The sequence below is a fragment of the Watersipora subatra genome, chromosome 7 (genome assembly GCF_963576615.1).
Source record: "Watersipora subatra chromosome 7, tzWatSuba1.1, whole genome shotgun sequence".
Taxonomy (NCBI): domain Eukaryota; kingdom Metazoa; phylum Bryozoa; class Gymnolaemata; order Cheilostomatida; family Watersiporidae; genus Watersipora; species Watersipora subatra.
In genome coordinates this window covers 41,593,866-41,614,966 of record NC_088714.1, presented here as the reverse complement: position 1 = coordinate 41,614,966, position 21,101 = coordinate 41,593,866, and the positions used below count along the sequence as shown (strand labels likewise).

Below are 21,101 nucleotides of genomic sequence, written 5' to 3'. Positions count from 1 at the left end.
TATCTACAGCTTTTATTAATACAGTGCACTTTCAGGATACGATTGCCCTGATATACTATTTTTCCACCTTACGAAGTGGAACATGATGATTTTTTCACCTCATCATACGAATCTTATTTCACCATACGAATTCAAGAAAATTTTCACTCGAGTTCAAATTTGACAGTCGGTATGCTTATTACGTACATCAAAATAACAAAGACGCCGAAATGCTGTTCGTCGATACTATTGTCCAAAGCCCGAAAGAGGCATGATGATCGTGTTCTCTTAGTTTGGCAATGCTTGTATAACGGTAACATTTTCTCTCTTAAAACCAGTAGCAAAGTTGGTGTTGCGATTCCTTTAAACAGAAGGTCAGACAACTAAACCTTAACTTGCTAACAAAAATTCACTACATTACGAAAACAGCATCGTTCGGGCTTTCTTGCTGAATTAGTTTGAAAAAAGTTTTAAACAGGTTCGCTAAAAGTTATAGTGAAAGCGAAGACAGAACCTGATAAGAAATAAAATTTTAGTGATAAAAAGTTGAAATTCATTAAAATAGTCCAAAATACTTATTAAAACTTAGCTTTAAGTGTGTGTGTGTGGTGTTTGTGCGTGCGGTGTGTGTGCGTGCGGGGTGTGTGTGGTGGGTGGGTGGTGTGTGCGTGCGTGCGTGTGTGTCTGTGTGCGTGTGTGTGTGGTGTTTGTGTAGTGTGCGTGTGTGTGGCCATAAAGTAGGGACCATGAAGAAGAGGCTATGTCTGGTAGGGACCATGAAGAAGAGACCATGTCTAGTAGTGACCATAAAGAGGAGACCATGTTTATTAGTGACCATAAAGAGGAGACTATGTCTAGTAGTGACCATGAAGAGGAGACTATGTCTAGTAGTGACCATGAAGAGGAGACCATGTCTAGTAGTGACCATAAAGAGGAGACCATGTTTATTAGTGACCATAAAGAGGAGACTATGTCTAGTAGTGACCACGAAGAGGAGACTATGTCTAGTAGTGACCATGAAGAGGAGACCATGTCTATTAGTGACCATAAAGAGGAGACTAACAGTGATGTAGATAAAGGAGAACCTGAAGAACCTGAGTAAATGTGGTTAGGCTGGACATGATTATTAAAGAAGATTTACAGAAACTTTTAAAAAGAACAAATCGATGTAATTGTGTCGTGATAATTTAAAGTTTACTTAGTTTAAGCTAGACTAGCTGAAATTCTCCAGTGCTTACAGTACCTACAGTGCATCTCATCTGTATCATGTATTGCCAAAGCTATGGCTCATTTGTTCCGTCTTTAAACTGAAGACAATGTGATAAAAAAGTCTCTTGTTGATCATCATTTGTCAAATTTCTTACTTATAATTCAGCTCTTTTCCTTTTTTACATATCTTCATATAATAATTACCTCATTTTAATGGTGGCTGAAATATTTATCGATGAGATTTTTTATGTGTAAAATGAATTTATACGCAGAACTAAATACAATGCTTCTTTATAAGAACATTTACTCTAACATACAATGAATTTGACATACCAAGCAAATATTTGAATCGAATAACTTCGATTTCAAGGTTTGACTCTATAATGATATCTAATTCAATACTCTCTATAACTAGTAACGGTATATTCATATCTGATATAATACTCTCTCAATAGCTAGTACGCAAGAGAGAACTGCTACGGTTTGCATTTGACTCAAATAATATTGCTTTTAGTCTGTTTGCTGTCTAATGCAGACTTAAATTCTTAGCTTTAGAATGTTGGGAGTGGCTGTCATTTTAATCGTCCATAGAGCGTGCTTTAGCCTTGAGACATACTTCATTTTATTGCTCTTAAAATATTTCTAAACTATTAGTTGTTTATAGCAAATGAGTAATTCTGATGGATGGTGCATTTTATTTACCCTTCCCTCCCTTTTTTATATTTCACACGTGTCTGTCTCAAAGTGGTATTCTGTGTACCATGACTGACTCCAATGTATTGCATAACGCAAGCAAAAAAGATGGCTGGATGACCACATTGTTTGACAGTTTTTTATATTTCACAGAGGATCAAGCAACTTCTGTATACAAATTCATGCTATTTCAGATTTATTCTATTTGCGAATACAATCAGCTCCAGTGTCTCGAACAACTATCCAACAAGAAGTGGCCATTGTGCAATAACTAAATAACTTTCATATTTTGTATAGCAGATTTTGAATGTTAACACTTTAAAAAGCACTCGCAGAAGGAAAAATGTTTTGCTGTACGAAATTTGATGTTGGTCGTTAAATAATTATTAAAAACTACCAAATTAAATCATTATATAAAATTTATGATAAATATATTATATAACATTTATTAATAAAATTATATTATTTTTTTATGGTTAAAGCAAGGTCTCTCAGAGCCCCTGTAAAGCATCAGCGTCAGCGCATACAGGCAGTGTTACTAGCGAGTCCATCTTGATCATATTGTTTGCAATAGAAACCTCTTGTTGTTTGCAATAGAAACCTCTTGTTGTTTGCATGGGAAACCTCTTGTTGTTTTGAGAAGAATTAATCTCTCTACAACAGGCTGCTTTATACAATTTAGCAATTGGCTCCATCATACACAGATATCACTTCTTGATGTGTAGCAGCCACTGTTGAATAATTGGCCAATTTGGCGGACCATTTAGAATACCGAATACCGGAAAATATCATAACCAAATACCAAATAAAATACCAAATACTTGAAAATCTCAGACCCAAATACCAAATAAAATATCAAATACTCACAATTTTGTAAATCAAATACCAAAGCAAATAGTACCACTGGGAAATTTGAGAACCAAATACCAAGTGAAATACCAAATACTGGCAATTGTTCAAACCAAATATCAAATCAAATAGTAATACGTGAAAATCCCAAGACAAAATACCAAATACTGGCAATTCTTGAAACCAAATTCCAAATCAAATAGTAATACTTGGAAATTTCAAAACGAAATACCAAATAAATTATCAAATACTTGGAAATCTCAGTACCAAATACCAAATCAAATAGGGATAATGGGAAATTTTATATTAAAATACCAAATAAATTATCAAACACTGCAATTTCTCGACATCAAATACCAAATCAAATAGTTATATTGTGAAACTTCCGAATCAAATACTAAATAAAATACCAAATACTGAAAAATTTAGAAACCAAATATCAAATCAAATAACAGTAGGCTACTGAGAAATTTCAGAACCAAATGATGTAAAATCTTACAGAGCCGACTCCAAATTGAATAATGGGAAACGTCAATTCAATATCAACATCATGCTAACTATGCTAAATATTAAATACTGGAAAATATCAAGTTCAAATATCAAGACCAAATTAAATTTACTACAACTTATACTGTGCACAGGGTGACAATGATTCAACTTAGCCAGCCAGGCTGCAAAACCATTAGATAAGTATTAGTGGATTCTTTGATGTTTTTTTTTGCCTTCATTGTTCATAAGTACTTACTGCTTTTCACTCGGAGTCTGGGATTATAAATCATGAGTAACATGCGACTTGGGTGGGTGTTGTTTTACATACAAGCGCAATGCAGACCAAAAATAAAAGGGAGGTTTGATGGTTTCTGTACTGGGTTGCCATTAAATGTGAGCTGTGAAGGAGAAGCTTTCTAAACATCAGTCGAATATCCATATTATTTGAATTTATTTCTAGCTAGCGGTTATAAACTTACACCAACCGAAGTCAAAATTGATGATCAGAATGCAAAATATTTATGAATATCAAACACCCAATACTAGACAATATTCATACCAAATAATTAACCAAAATACCAGAAAAAATATTGGCCAATTATAAACCAAATTATGATACCAAAGCAAATGCCAGATACTGGACAATCTCAATTATACCGAACATTACCAAATAAATTAGCAAATATTTATAAATTCAGAACCAAATACCAAATAAAATTCTAAATACTGGGCTATCTCAGAACAAAAATATCAAACAAAATACCAAATACTAAAAATTCTCCAAACCAAATAGCAAATACTAGGAAGTCACAGAACCAAATATCAAATAAAATAGTAATACTGGGAAATCTCAGGACCAAATATCAAATAAAATACCAATTACTAAAAATTCTCGAAACTAAATGCCAAATCAAATAGTAATACTGGGAAATTTCAAAATCAAATACCAAATACTGAGAAATCTAAGAACCAAATACCAAATAAAATACCAAATACTGGAAATTCTCGAAACCAAATACTAAATCAAATAAATACAGTAATTGGTATTTGAATATTCAAATAGATCTATTTGAAATAAAATCAATTACCCAACCCTGGTAGCAGCAACCATGCACAGCTGTCACTCTGCCTGCTGTATAGCATGAGTCATACACAGGTGTCACTCTGCCTGCTGTATAGCATGAGTCATACACAGCTGTCACTCTACCTGTTGTATAGCATGAGTCATTCACAGGTGTCACTTTACCTGTTGTGTAGCATGAGTCATTCACAGGTGTCACTCTGCTTATTGTATAGCATGAGTCATACACAAGTGTCATTCATCATTCTTCCCATTCTTTGGCATTGTTATACTCTTTGATTATGTTTCTCATGTAAATATCTGTTTTCAGTTTTCCTCACCATCTAAATTCGAGTTAGTCCAATCTCGTGTCAATACGTTGGTTCATAGTATTTGTAGGTGTAACCATTAACACTTGTTACTATTAACACTGTATGAACTATGACTATGCTATAAGCACTGTTTGTTGCAGGTGCAGCCAAGAGTCATGCAGAGGCTCTAGTATGTCTCCTTCTAGACAGCTACTGACTCCTCCTCGCACAGGTAGGTCTATTTGAATCACTTTAGCAGAGATCTAGCTGAAGGTCCCTGCTACAGTTTTTACTTAGTTGAACCTTTTACTAGGTCGAGTTAATAACCTATAATAGTTACTGGAACTTCAGAATCTTGCTCGAATGAGTTTTCACAGTATTCAAAACTTGCCATATGCGACTGCATCGAAGGAAAAAATTATGCCATTGATGATCGTTGCTCCACAGATCTTTTGAAAGTTCTAAAAGGTCTTTTAAAACTGGCTAATGAAAGCTGAAATGCCAAGCAACATATTGTATAACCTCGATTTGAACGCCACCTTTATTTGAAGGCCACCTCTAATAGAATGCCACTATAGGAGAAGGGTTGAAAAATACAGTGCCACCCCTTTAATTGAACTCCACCTCCATTTGACCGCCACTTTGACATTCTGTGATTATTACAAACCCATAATAGAAAGTGATAGGTAGAAAAGTGTCCACAAAATAGTGCTAATAATAACTCGGTTACATCAATGATAATTAATTATTTCGTTGTGTCTGTAGTGGTTGCCATGATTGTAGTGCTGGTGTACCTGAGAAGGTTGATCGTCACAATCATTAGAACTACACTCTGATTCGAAGTCACTAAGGTCTAAATCATATCCATTGTCTTCAAATTCATTCATAATGTGGTTTACAATCTTACCTGAAGACTTTAAAGCGATTTGATGAACGATGAGAATACTTTTCAGGATCACCGTACGACGTATTAGCAGCTTTTTTTATGGCACACCGACGTCCGTTTCATAAATCAAAAAGCTTTGCGGTTTTGTCTCTCAAACTTTACAAGTGACACCATCGAATTTATAACTGCATCCGGCTAATAGTAGCTTCTTGTTTAACTCGGTCTGTTACTTCGGCGTGTATGAAAAATGGTTTAGCAAAAATTCTGAGGCCGAAAGCATTAATGTTGCTCAGTCCGAAGGAGAGTGTAAAATATAGGGGACATTAGCATTTACTTATATAGGCGACATTTACTTTATTTAAAAGTCACCTCTAATAAAATGCCACTAATCATGAAGGGTTCAAAAATACAGCACCACGGCATTCGAATAGAGGTTTTACAGTAATAAGCCTTATCACAGCGCACATTGGTGGCATGTTATCAAGACCTCTATTTAGCCCACTCGGTGTAACTAGTCATTTTATAGGGAGTTTCTTGAAGATGCCACAAAAATTGGGCTAGCTTTATTACTGTTATTAATTTGTTATATCTCTATTAGTGTTGCCTTTGTTATTGTTATATTTCTATTATTGCTAGTTCGGTATTATTGTTATATCTCTATTACTGGTACTTTTTTGTTATTATTGTTTCGCTATTTCTATTATTTCTCTACTATTGTCATATTCCTATTGCGTTTTTCTAATATAGTTATTTCTCTAACATTGTTATTTTTCGTCATGGTTGTTTCACTTTTATTATTGCTTCTCATTTTATATTATCAATTTATTGTTCTAACCCTTTGTTATCACTATCTTACAAATATGTGCACATATGCGCATGACTGCTTGTTCTGAGTCAAAAGGATTATAAATAGCTCATATTATTAAATACACTTTCTATTATTAAGTATGCCTATTATTATTAAACATACATCTTAATAATAAACATAATTTTATTATTAAACATATTTCCTAATATTGAACATACATCTTAGTATTAAACATATCTCTTATTATTACACATACTATACCTTCAATTTTTTTTAAACGACTAGGTTAATCTGTTTAATTTATGATTGTCTTGTATTCATCAATATCACAGCTAGGTCAATGAGTCCAGCACAGCCAGGAGAGAAGCTGCTCGATAGCAAAAGAAGCTACAGTCCTCTTAATTCATCCATCCGTTCCATTAGCCCTCTCAGTAGCTCATCTACTCCTAGCACGTCTATGTCGACCCCCGGCACAGCACAGAGTACAGGTAGGTCTACCAACATCTTCAGTCAAATATCTACCATACTCTAATAACTACTATGTATTTATAAATAGTAGTACTCTTGCCGGTCCTGTGCACTGTGACAGACCATTATGGGTAATCAAGTCTGTGGATAATTATCCCAAGGTATATCCCAAGCCTTATGTGGTAAGGCAACCGAGTGGTCTAGTGGTACCGTGCTTGCCTTTGAATTTGATACCCAGGTTTGATTCCTGTGTGAGGCAGTCTTTTTTCCTAACGCTCTCAGTGTGGCTTCAGATGGGCACGGGTCTTACTATAGTAAAAATTATATCAACAAAACTGTTAAAAGTGGGTTGCGTTACGTTACAGTAAGAAATTTCATATCAACTACGTTATACATTGATCCCAAACTTGCTAGACAATACTTAAATATCACATCAACAACTAATTTTAAAATACCAATTATTAATCAATTTTCATCAGAATGTGGAACTCATTCCAACTAATTTGACTGTAACACAGCATTCCTATGTTTAAATTAAAACATGTCAAAGTTCGGCAATTATAAATAGTTTTTGTTCAGCTAGTTTTTGGAGATTTCACCATCTCAAATAATTCCTCTTTTTCACAAAGTTAATCGAAAAATTTTAGCGTATTTTTAAAAAAAAGTAAATTTTTTGTTACATTTACCTGTAGTTGCTAGGCAAACCAGAAATAGTCTAAAGCAGACTTGCGCTCGTACAGCAAGTATTTCAACTAAATATCATTGGAGTTTAAGTATGGAGCCATCAGCACCCTCACTCTACACCCTCAGTCAGCACCCTCACTCTGCACCCTCAGTCAGCACCCTCACTCTACACCCTCAGTCAGCACCCTCACTCTACACCCTCAGTCAGCACCCTCACTCTACACCCTCAGTCAGCACCCTCACTCTACACCCTCAGTCAGCACCCTCATTCTACACCCTCAGTCAGCACCCTCACTCTACACCCTCAGTCAGCACCCTCATTCTACACCCTCAGTCAGCACCCTCACTCTACACCCTCAGTCAGCACCCTCACTCTACACCCTCAGTCAGCACCCTCATTCCACACCCTCAGGCAGTACACCCTCAGTCTACACCCTAACTATACACCCTCAGGCAGCACCATCACTCTACACCCTCAGGCAGCACTTTTCAGTCCTAAGTCAGTCTTTTCTCTGTACACCCTCAATCGATATTCTCAATTTGTACCTAGTGAATTCAGCCAAGTCCATTCTGTTGATTTTGCAGGCTTCATGCCATTGCGAGGTCTTGACATGAGCTGCACTCTGTCGTCAGCGTCAGATGCTGATGACTTGACGCCAACCATTGATGACAGCATCAGCTCAAGTTTGACTAATAGCTCAACTCGGAAAAGGCCTGTGGAAGAGTTATCTCCTCCTCCACTGAAAGTGAAGCGATAGGCCTTAAGTACTCTAGAATTACTTTTGTGTCTGGTTTGGCACCTTTTGCCTGTGCTGCTGTTAGTAACTTGCGGTCACTCATAGGACAGTTATAGTCAATCTATGTAAATATTTATAGTCTGCTATGTCAGTCTATAAGGATAGCTTCAAGGTGATCATATTGACCTGTTTCAAGACTGTCCTCTCAGACTATGTTTTTATAGACACAGTAGTGAAACATCGTTTGCATATGTAAGTACGTCGAGTACTTAGTAATATTTACACTCTACTGTTAGTGAATCCGTGTTCTAATTATTGTGCTTTCCTTTCTTCTATAATGAAACGAATCAAAATGTCTTTTAGGCTCACTAATTGCATAGTTACTGTTGTTATTCTTTGAGGAATTTTTTACTTTTTTTATGAGCCTGGAGTGAAAGCTAGGCACGAATTGAGGTAGCTTATAGGCATACCTAGAACTTCATATTGCCTGTTTTTAGCTCAAGGCCACTAATAGCCATAGGTAGATGACTGTTACATGTATATACATTACCAGTTGCTGGAAATTATAAAGCTCAATATATCTGATATCTTATGTACATGTTCTTTACATACCCGTTAGTATAATTTGTAACTTTTTATATTTTAATTCTGATAACACATTACTTGAAAAAGTTAGGATGTAACTGACTTACTTTTCTTTTGCTGCCATGGTATATATATTGTTATCATAATAATGCATTCATGTAGGTAAGTTTTTATCAGCTTTAATAAAATATTCTCTTTATATGTAATAATTATAATAATATTATTGAAAATAATAATTCAAACATGACTGATTGGATGATTTTTGTATATCATTTCAAACTTGACATCAGATATGCGTGTATTCCAAACCTTCACCATTGCACAAGTAGGGTTAATAGCAGTGATCTCTACTTTACACCTGTGTCACCTGATATTTGCTTTCCTCCGTATAAGAATATATTCCGATTGCGTGGTTAAGTAAGCTGTCACGTTTTAAAGCGATAGGCTGACACCTAGCAGTCTTGTCTGTCATCAAATACGATGTCATCAATAGCAATGACGCCGCTGTCTCCCATCTCAAATTCTATGATTAGCTGTAAACAAGATAAGCACTTGTCAACAACTGTTACTAGCAAAGACTATAACAACAATAAGGAAGGTTTTAATTGATGTAATATCAGCAAGCTACTAGAACAACGAGAGAAAAAATTGACATATCGTCGCGTGATTGTGAATGCTTAAAATAAAGGAAAATATGATGTTGGGAAAAGCCAAATGATTTTATACTCGTATGGACTAGCTTGAATGGGTGTTAGATATATCCACAGCAATGCATAGTTAAGTTTATATTAATATAGCTGATATGTGTTGTTATACTTGGTGAAAGCTGCAATGCGGTGAAGAGATTGTAAAAACAAGCAGGTGTAGCACAGACCTCATGAAGGAGATTTGGTTGGACCGTATCTTGACGCAGCCCGTATTGCTCATGGACCCATTCTGTAGTTGAGTTTGCAACATCCGTCGAAAGAATTTCATTACCTGGGTAGAGAGCTCCATACGCCTGATAGACGGTAAGCCTGCCAGGGTTTGCCCCGGTCTGATATCGAAATAGATGAAGGCAGCCACTGATACCTGCAATCGTTGCCATATTATGCCATGTATTAATCTTGGTAGTTCTGTATGAACATATGTGATAACAGAATTTACTGCAAATAATAAACAATGGAACCATGTGAGATAAGATAAAAAAGAGTATTTCAGGACTGCTGCTATGAGTTGTCTTCTCTATGAGGTTCTGGTTATTTACTCTTGTTAGCTCTATAGCTGCATTGTTTCCATAACAATTTGAAAGACTTTGGTTTTGAAGTGAACTTTTTTTATCAAAAAGATTTGTAACTGTAATTGCGTTAGTCTTGCATAGGATATCTATTTCACAAATTGTATAGTTTCATTGGCAACATCATAGAACAAAATCCCTGTAAGTAATGGCATGGTTTTTGTCAGATATGCTGCTGCCGGTTTGTAGAATTCAAGGAGAATGTCCATTTTGTCTATTGTCCATTCAGATTGCTCATTCAGGGTTGTTCATTTTAATTAGTTTTAAGGTTGTCAATAGTCACTGAATTGCAGGTACTCGTTATGCTAGTTAGGAACACAGGCTAGCCTTTAGCAGCATGTTATATATTTTATTTGCTCATCACACATTTGAGTTGTTTCGTGTAGTTTTGTGAAAATTCATCTTTATATTGTAGAATACATGAATGAGAAAGACAGTTACTATACTGCTAGGCGCTGAAGCTGAAGAGGCAAAAAAATAAATATATACCAGCCTACCTTGAAAGGGTAAAATTCGGATCCAAGCTCGCCGTCGGGCATTTCTAACATTGCCCCGTGAGATTATGTAGTACCTTCCTAAAAATAGAGTTAGCTTACTACAAGTGAAAAGAACATACGAGACATTTTTAATTTAGTAGTAAATACATTTCTAACTCACAGTACATGTAAGTTACTCACTTTATATAGTAGTAAAGATATCACCTACTAACAGTACATGTGAGTTACTCACTTTATATAGTATTAAAGATATCAACTACTAACAGTACATGTAAGTTACTCACTTTATATAGTAGTAAAGTTATCAACTACTAGCAGTACATGTAAGTTACTCACTTTATGTAGTAGTAAAGATATCAACTACTAACAGTACATGTAAAATACTCACTTTATATAGTGGTAAAGATATCACCTACTAACAGTACATGTAAGTTACTCACTTTATATAGTAGTAAAGATATCACCTACTAACAGTACATGTGAGTTACTCACTTTATATAGTATTACAGATATCAACTACTAACAGTACATGTAAGTTACTCACTTTATATAGTAGTAAAGTTATCAACTACTAACAGTACATGTAAGTTACTCACTTTATATAGTAGTAAAGATATCACCTACTAACAGTACATGTGAGTTACTCACTTTATATAGTATTAAAGATATCACCTACTAACAGTACATGTAAGTTACTCACTTTATATAGTAGTAAAGATATCACCTACTAACAGTACATGTAAGTTACTCACTTTATATAGTAGTAAAGATATCACCTACTAACAGTACATGTAAGTTACTCACTTTATATAGTAGTAAAGATATCACCTACTAACAGTACATGTAAGTTACTCACTTTATATAGTAGTAAAGATATCACCTACTAACAGTACATGTAAGTTACTCACTTTATATAGTAGTAAAGATATCACCTACTAACAGTACATGTGAGTTAATCACTTTATATAGTAGTAAAGATATCAGTAGCTAGCAATATGTATAAGAAACAATTATTGTATCATGAACACTTATAGCCAATGAAAAAATAATCACCTCGATAGGCAGCCTCTGGTCCATAGGGGCTCTGGTATCCAGAGACAATTTCTACATCAAGATTGTCATTCGTCATTTGCTCCATAAATGGACATAAAGCACCTTCATTAAAGTCACAGAACTTTGCGCCTTTAAATGGAGCTTCTACAATAAACGTAAATTCTATGGGTTTGGTTTGGTATTTTAGTTTTGCCATTTCTTTTAAAATCTTTTTTCCTTTTTTATTATTTGCACAGAAATTTATGCAGAGTTTTATAGCCTGATAGACTTTGTCCACAACACAAAAAGTAGTGCAAGATTCCATCATGAAAACATAACTTCCGTTTTATCAGGCAGTCTTACCAGCTGGCTGCACCGCTGTTCCCCTCACGATTGGTTTAGGGGTAGTTGTTGTGGGTGTAGTGGTGGTAGGTGCAAAAGTAGGAAGGGTGCCTGGTCTCTCCCACCTCGGACCAAAAGGTGTGTCTTCAACCACTTGTCGAAGTCTGTATGGTGACTTGTTGATTACCCATTGGTACGCCTCCACAAAGCTTCTCAAGAACAGGATATTGTCATTCGCAAATGCTTCGACCTGTCACAAAGAGCAAAGAAATTGATAAATTGACTGACTCACCCTAATATGCATTAGATGTTCACGTAAATACCCAATCGGTATTCTTAATCCCAAGGTGTAACCTCAAATAGCTATATTTAGTCATTTGAACTCAGTTTACCAGCTGCAAGAGGCCCATTTTTAGTTTTTGAATGTGTTAGTATTTCTGGACACATATTAGCCTTTGGTTACTTGCATTCTGTTGCAAGTAACCGCAGGTCGTTTGATAGCCTTTTTACTCTTACTGATAATGTTTTTCTTTGAGTTTTTAATTTTATTAGTTCATGAGTCAAGGTCCTTTGTAGCAAATAGCAGGAGTCAGCGCCCTAGTAAACCTACCAAATCTCTAGTTGGTTCTTTGGGACATTCTGGCCTGAGTGGGTCTGGATTACATTCCTCGAGGTATGTAATATTAGATAGGAGAGCGATATCAGATCCTAACATGAGGAAGTGTCCATCCTTGTTTGTCCAGCTTTCATTTAGCTCTGGGCTACAAATAATTACAGCCAAGTTTTTCAAATGATGTTATAGCTACCAACATAAATGTACTGGCGTGATGAACAACCGCTGATATCAGAGCCGGATCTAAAAAAGAAACTGACACCAAGGCGACAGACGCCACAACCGTGTCAAGCCCCGACACGGCAGTGACACAAGCGTCGTTTAGGGTCGGCTGCCAAGTCGACTTCGCTACCGAGGGGTAGAGCCAAACCAACATGAAGAGTATAAAAGACACCGTAGTAGCGATCACCAGCGGCAGAGCCTTGAAGCCTCATTCTATGCAGTTAACTGTATGCACACTCTTGACTATCTACATGTATATACAGCCTATATATATTTCTCAATTTCTCAAAGTATTTGTGTATGTCTGCATTCCGGCTATAACTATTAAAATCTTGGAATAAAGAATCTGCACCGAAGAGTATTTGATCTCAGACCCTCCCATTCACAAGACCGGCGCCGTACCAACTAGGCAACAGAGGTTGATTTCTTCATTAGATGATATATGTCACTATATGGAGCAAATACCTAACGGCTTTGGGTGCTATGCAGGGTCATAGCATAACGTCAGAAAAGCTGGTAACTCTCAAATTAGTATTCAAATTTTGCATTGGCAATGTGCCAGGCTGATAGCAAGTGGCAGGCAACTCTCATTTCCTCTCATTGTTTATAAGTAGATTTTTAATACCAAGGCAACACCGGGCATCCAGCAAGTATTGTTATATATTTTGAGAAATATATACCTATTGCACTCGAGTGGTTTGTTTCCTTGTGGAGCAAGTAGAAGAACTCAGTCAGTTCCTTTACACTATTTCTGTGTTGACATTCTGAGAGATTTACAGCATTTTGCGCTGGTAAACATGTAATCACAATTATGATTATTATTATTATCACTAGTACGCTGGCAGTCTCGTGCACTGTGAGAGATTGTCATGTGTAATAACTATGCGCACAATTATTCTTAGATGCAAAACAGCGGTTGAGTGGTGCAGATGGTAGCATTCTTGGATGGAATTCTAATTATTCGGGTTTGGTCTCTGTGTGGTGCCATTTTTTACTAACGCTCTTAGCATAGCTTCAGACAGATGAACGGACACGGCTCTTATTATACCGGTAGTAAAGATTTCACGTTGAACCACAGCCAAACTGGCTGGTACGCCCTATAGTGATGATCAGCACCAAGGACCTTAAGCTTGGTTCCCTGCACTGTTAGCACAAATAATAAGTGCCATAGCAGCGTGTCAATTATGCAAAAAAGATGAGAGAGTGAAGAATATGATCAGTGAGTGCAGTAAGATAACACAAACTGAATTTAAACACAGACACTCTAAATTTGCTGCAGCAGTAAACGTTTATGTAAAAGATATTGAGTAACACACAGAGAAATGGTGTAATTATTGCGTGAGAATAGACATTGAGAGAAAAGGTCAAGACTTGAACATACAAACAGATAAAGTGGTTGAGAAAAGAAGACCTAACCTAATATCAGTGAATGAAGAAACAAAGGTAGTCCTAGTCGCAGAGGAAAAGAAATGGCAAAAGTACAAAGAGTTAGGATTTACGATCGACCAATTGATGGCTGTGAGAGCGGAGGTTACACCTATAGTAATACAAATAGTTAGAAGTATATGTTACAGACATCTGTTTTATCTACTTGAAGTTAAGATAATATAGAAATCAGTGCTATTAGAATCTGCGAAAATATTCAGAATTAAAGAACATACTTTTTGGCTTTTAAAAATGAACTTTCACAAAATTTTAGTAAATATGATCAGAAAGTATTAGTATAATCCTTTCGTTTGCGATTGTCTTTAATGTTTGAGGTGATCTGACAGCCAGGATGTTTCAAGATTAAAATCGATAAAACTATCGCGGTTAAAAGTTAAAATGCTCAGATCAAGCAAAAGTGTGATTATGACTTTTATAGTTGCAAAGGGGCTGGGTATAATAGAGCCCTGTAATGTTGCAACGTTGCAATAGCCGATATCAACTATTGCAATTATAATAGCTAGTGACAGCATTCCCCACATAATTTTCCTCTGGGCGTTTTAATTACAACGAAGCTTTGTTGATTTTAATCTTGAAACATCTTGGAAGTCAGATCACCTCAAGTATGAGAAACAATCGCAAATGAAAGAAAAATACCGATACTCTCTGATATAATCTACTAAAATTCTATGTAAGTACATCTTTAACTAATAATAGAGAGCAGTTCTGCTAGGTATAACCCTGCCGTAAAACGTATAACAGTTGTAACAACAATAATAATAACAATAACACGGGAATGAACTTAAAACACATTCTTCTTGTTTTGATAAGTTTAACAGAAGTTTAAACTCACACAGAAGTGCGATTGGCACGCATCCACTGATTGCCTGCATTGATCAGCTGTTTGTAGTAGTCGTTGTCAAATATATCAGGAGTTGCATCCCATGTGTCACCATCAAATGTGTTCACACGACCCAAAGTGTGGCCACCTGTTATAAAAATTTATGAAGAGATAAATGACTGCAATCTATTACATAGACCTACTATAATCAGCTGCCTGTTACAGGTTGTCAAACACTAAATAGTGTTTGAATATTTGAATTCTCATTGTACCTTGTAATGAAGTTTTAACTTTCATAGAGAATGTAACATAAGATATACATACATATGTATATACAAATACGCATATACATACGCATATACATACGCATATACATACGCATATACATACGCATATCTATACACATATATTTATATATATACAAATCTCAAAGTTTGTGTGTGATTTGGTTCGTCAAGCTATAGTTATTAAAATAATGAAATGAAAATCCGTATCGCATAAGATTTGATCTCGAAACCTTCCATTCTCCCGACGATATGCTAAACTGTTGAGCTAAGCAAGATTGATGGATTCATTGGGCGATCTGTGGGTGAAAACACGCATATCACTCTTATTAGTAAGTTCAGTAATACATACTAGCTTACTCAAATTATCCATTGGAAACGTGCCAGGCTAATAGCAAGTGGCAGGCAACTACATTACCTGTCACTTTTACCTGATTTTTAATACCTGTGCAACGCCGGGCATTCCGCTAGTATATATATATATACTAGTTGAATTCCCGGCATTGCACAGGTATTAAAAATCAGCTACCGGTGACAGGTAATGTAGCTGCCACAAAAAAGGATTGTGTTTCATAAAGTTGATAGAATTCATAGAGTTTCAAATAATACGTCATATAGCGTGTGCAAACACTATATGGCATATGATAATGTGTTTGATCAATATGCTTTGCATAGCACAGTGGTGGAGCTTGCAGTTAAAAAATTTGCGGAAGGAATTTCCGTGATTTCAAATTCATCAAGACGTGGAATTTTAATTTTAAGATTTTAATAGCTATAGCTGAACATACCGAAAGACAGACGAAAAACGACAAACTTTGAGAAATATATGTAGATGCATATTTCTATAGTAATAATATTACAGAGTGTATTCTATAACTTACCCATGAGAGCTGTATAGAGAGTTTTGTTCAGCCCAAATTGCTCATTGAAGAATTTCGTTGCATCTCCATGTATTGGGCAAAATGTGTGTGCGAAGAATTCAGGTGCTCCACAGTCATGGCGACCCCAAAAAAATGGGATATCTGGTACACAGTCTCTTTCTCTGCAATCTAACAAAGAAGACTGTATAGTTTGATGCTCTGATGGGATCAATCATCATTCTTATGCATATTTCTCTTCACACGTGCAAATCTATTCATGTTAGCCATGTCTGACAACAAGCTATTAAAAACTGATTTAAACTGAATAATATTCATGCCTTTAGAGAATTAACTTTTTTCAGCCATAATGCAATTATTGAGGTGGTTTTCTGATTGATTATAAAGAGTTTAGATCGTAATATGGAGGCGTTGTTAAGATTATAAGCAGTAGCGAGGTAACAAGGCTGTTTCCATAGAGAAGATCCTGATTTAGTTTATTAATGTTTATGGAATGTGATTGCTCTCTTACTCGGGTTTAGCTCCATAGAATATTGAACAACAGTGATTCCAGCCAGTGCCCAGAAGTCTGCTTGTGTCATAGTGTGTGAAAACTGTGCTCGCCATATGGTGTCCAGCTTCATGGCATAAAAAAACACACCTGTATGAGATAAAAACAATCGAATGTCTAGAACAAGTAAGTATTGAACTATGTCAGTGCAAAGCTGTGATGTTTTCACACACTTAAAGCTATATTTGTTATAAAGTTAAATTATGATATAATCTAAACACTGTATAGTTATTTTATTAGTCTATTTATTAGTCTATTTATTATTTTATTTATTATTTTATTAGTCTAGTGTCTAGAACAAGCGAGTATTGAACTATGTCAGTGCGAAGCTGTGATGTTCTCACACATTTTTAAAGCTGTATTTGTTATAAAGTTAAATTATGATATAATCTAAGCATTGTCTAATTATTTTACTAGCGAGTCAACCTGAATTAGTTTCTGGTTGACCCTCTAAACCTGGTAAGCTACGTAACCTGTGCAGTCAGAAGGCCACCAGATAGTCGATCATTAACCGTGACAGTCAAACTGCGCACGGACTGAAGTTACCCAGTTTCCCCATTTCTTCTACTTTCAGGTCAATTTAATATTTGCTCATATTGCAAAGGTAAATGGTTTTCATATGACTCCCAGGTTATTAATAAAATTACCTCTCAACAAACACGGTTGATTGCTCAACAATAATAAAAAACCGCACTGAAGATAGGTTGAATGTTTGATCAGACGACGGAAAAAACTAGTGAATGTTCTTTAAAAATTACAGTCGCTTCACTAGAGAGTCCTTTGGAAAACCTCTTGCATACTACTCAAACCTGGAGCATAAAAATATCTTCCACTTTTTATAAAAAGCTGAATATGAAGCGTGTCAGACGTAAGCTAAGGTAATTTATTCTGACTGCGGTCAGTAAAGCATGACACGGTGACGATGAGAGAGTTGAAACAAATTTGAGCCATTAATCACCTAAGCTGACACCATCATATTCCAGCGTTTCGAGCAGGCGGCCAGATATGTTTAGAGCCATAAAAAGAGATGTGGAAGATTAAATACCATGGTATGTGGTAATGCTAGAGTATGCGTCTAGTTTGTCTGTAGAATAGGAAAAGTGAGGTGCAGCTACGTGAGCTCTTTACTGCACTTTACCTACCAGAGTTGGCCCTGTTGTTGTGGTTAATGCATCCATCACAGCCTAGCAGGCCTACACAATCGTGGAAGGACAACCTTAATATCCCAGCGTTGAAAGGATGGTGACCGGCGGCTGTTCGGTGATCATCTACTAGCTTCCTGATGGCCACCTGAGCTCGATTCACTTGAGATCGGGTCAAAGGCTCTCTGAGAATAATACCATCTTTGGTGGTCGCTGTCGTCACGCCCTCTGTTAACCAATCACCATAAAACTGCCTCAATGAATGCATGAAAAACTGCAACCTGCTCATTTCTTCATAAATTGCAAAAGTTTATGTGATCTGCAGGATAATTTTCATGTAAATATTTTGCTTGCTCATAAACCAGTTGAAGAATTGTTAAAGACAAAACAAGCATGTGTTAGTAAGTCATATCAGAGGGTTTAGTGTTTGTCTTTTTTATAAGAAGCAATAAGTAAAGGCTATTTTGATCACTCTATTAATACACACATAGAAAACGATAGGTAAGATTATTTTGATGACTCTATTGCTACATAAATAGAAAGCAATGAGTAGGGCTATTTTGAACACTCTATTGGTACACAGAGAGACAATAATGGGTGTGGCTATTTTGATCGCTCTGTTGGTATGCGGATAAAAAACAATGAGTAGGGTCAATTTGACGAAATTTAGGATTTATGTAAGAGATTTAAGTAAGCCACACTAAAGACACGCTAAGTATTGGTATCCGGTGGGTGAACAAACCACAAGAGTTGGTACTACCAGTTGAGATGCGCGTTAACTAGTGAGCTCCTGGAAAGATCAAGCTAATCTCCCAACTTAATGTAATAAAACATTAGAAACCCAGCTGAGTCACTACTTACTATGGCTAGTCCAGTCAAGGTCAGCCTTGTTATGATTACCAAAAAGAAAGTAATCATTAAGGCTTACAACGTACTCACTCGGGAGAATATTTCACGGAATGCTTTCTGTGCTCAAAATCTTTTCCGATACTGAACAGCTAAAGACCATGGCTTGGTTCTCAGGCTTCAGAGTTGGATATACCTAGTCTAGCTACTTATGGTTAATTGATATAAGATTAACAGCTATTTAATGTTGTAAGTTTTCATGTTTTCAGCTTGAGATCTAGAAAGCTGTGTCTACTATTAGTGTGGAGTATTACACTGTATTCGGCTTTGCACATCTACAGATTTTAAGCTATTATTGACCAGCTCGAAGCCTTACCATCCATGTGGGTGGTCGTTGGGCCAGGAGTAGTAGTGGTAGTTGTTGTATTCAATGCTTCAGTAGTAGGTCGACGTCTGTTAGTTCTAATCTTTTTTCGCAGTCTGTTCTGTCGTGATCGAAACTGATTTCGCCTGCCTCGTCGAGGGCTGGATGCGGGTGTGGACACAAGAGAACCAGTGCTAGTTGACGGGCTCCTTGTGGAAGCGCTTCCGCCATTTTGCTGTGCCAAAACTGTGACAACTACAGCTAGCAGTACCAATACCTGTACATAAACAAACAGTACAAGTAGCACAGTGTGCGGCGCCAAAACATTGACAAGGATCAGAAGCAATCATTAAGGCTCAACATTCTATTTTTAGTCGGAGGTTTTATTGGCTCTCAATTTTGACTTAGACGATGTCACTTTAAAACATATAGAGATTCACCCACAAATCATTTGCAAGTTCTCTAAACTTTTCGAGAAAGAGGTGGGTTTTTACTAAAATCAAATAAGAATTATAACTTGTCTGTACTAATACTATACTGTATGTCCTCTATAGTATGGATCTAACTAAATAGAAACACTAGCTTTTATTTGCGTGTTTGTTCTGAAGCAGATTTGGCTGAGCAAACAGTATATGGACAGACATAGATGTGGGTTGACAACTATGGTGAGGGCTGACAAGATGGGTCTTGAACTAGTACTAGTACCCTGGCAGTCTAGTATACTGTAAGGGAGCCTCAGGTGTGCCTGTTTTGTGCCGAGAATCAGAATCTGCACAATTATACTAAAATGTCAAGAGTTGGTATATTGGGCTAGGGGTTAAACTACTGGTCTATAAACCTTGATGCTGGGAATTAAAATCCTGTACGAAGTAAGCTTTTTCTCATCCAACCAGACGAACGTACAAACAGACAGAGAAATTAATAAGAGCTAAGTTGTTGTAGCGAGTCTTGATTCCATCTGCTGCCTTCAGCAATATGTGTTGCTTACGCAATATGCATGTCGTTTTTCTATCTACCCAACATCCTTGTTTACCTAGACACATAATAAATAACAAGTTTTAACTAGTTTTTCTTTTTAATGAGTCGCACAGATAATGATGCGTTCACTCATCTGCATTTAAAACATTCCGGAGAAATGCTTAATAAATTGTCAAGTTACCAGTTGCGAAGGAAATGTCACCAAGTTTATAATTTGGGTTGAGATGTCATGGTAACCAGCTGCTGATCTGCCTCATATCAGCCTACCCTATCTATAGTCCAACTATAGAAGGGTCGGCTGTGTATCAAGAATTTTTCCCATGAATATTACAACAGAATAAAAATATTTTATGAAACAAAAGCTTAAAATAAAAATGACAAACAAACTTGGCTATTTCCGCAAAAGCGCCTTCGTCAGAGTAATCACTACAGCAGCTTTTATTTCTTAGATAAGCCGGAATTTAGTGAATAGAATGGTATACTTTAAACAAATGAACCTTAGATTATCCATAGATTCAGGTAGAGTTTCGACTTTGATGGTCCGAAATTTTAGCTTCCTTTTAGAATCAGAGCCACCGCATTACTAAGACTCCTTAAATAGATGATGAGAGCAAAAGAAAACCAGTCAGTTTTACTAAACATTTGAGACTTACCTTAAGCATGGACGTGTTCCTCATTGCACACAATTACCTCGAGCAGTGTTTGAATCAGTATGTGCAGAGCTAAAACCAGACTAAGAGACACTAATGTGAGAAATGAACAGACGATACGTGGTTGAGGACACTAACAGAAATTATCGTTGCTTAGCAACTGGAATGATGGAACTCCATGGCGTCATTGACTTGAGGTTAGCACCTCATTGTTTTCAGCTAAATCCGCTACAATTAATCTTTTAAGATGCTAAAAGTTTAACCAATGTAAGGCTTTGTTTTAATAGGTTTTGAAACCTTATAGAGTTTCATACCAGAACCTGTTGTAAAAAACATAAATAAATGACTAGATTGTGAGAATAATGTGAAGTTATTTTCAATTTGTACCTAGTCAATTCAGCAA

General features: G+C 36.2%; 2 protein-coding genes across 2 annotated transcripts in view; one reads left to right on the top strand and one right to left on the bottom strand.

Moving 5' to 3' along the window:
• LOC137401218 (ribosomal protein S6 kinase alpha-5-like) overlaps positions 1 to 8,682 on the top strand; it is a 74,553-nt gene extending 65,871 nt beyond the window's left edge. Inside the window, exons 17-19 of the mRNA XM_068087618.1 lie at positions 4,752 to 4,822; positions 6,617 to 6,772; positions 8,022 to 8,682. Of these exons, the coding sequence (XP_067943719.1) occupies positions 4,752 to 4,822; positions 6,617 to 6,772; positions 8,022 to 8,194 (400 nt within the window). The 3' untranslated portion in view covers positions 8,195 to 8,682. The remainder of the gene's footprint in view (positions 1 to 4,751; positions 4,823 to 6,616; positions 6,773 to 8,021) is intronic.
• A 180-nt stretch (positions 8,683 to 8,862) lies between these two features.
• LOC137401219 (uncharacterized) lies at positions 8,863 to 20,797 on the bottom strand. Its single transcript, XM_068087619.1, has 12 exons — positions 20,702 to 20,797; positions 19,083 to 19,347; positions 17,861 to 18,088; positions 16,680 to 16,808; positions 16,172 to 16,339; positions 15,019 to 15,154; positions 12,516 to 12,666; positions 11,927 to 12,155; positions 11,585 to 11,728; positions 10,532 to 10,609; positions 9,633 to 9,829; positions 8,863 to 9,291 (listed from the first exon to the last, which is right to left on the bottom strand). The coding sequence occupies exons 1-12, from the start codon at positions 20,723 to 20,725 to the stop codon at positions 9,211 to 9,213; spliced, it is 1,830 nt and encodes a 609-aa protein (XP_067943720.1). The 5' UTR covers positions 20,726 to 20,797; the 3' UTR covers positions 8,863 to 9,210.
• Positions 20,798 to 21,101: the final 304 nt, after the last annotated feature.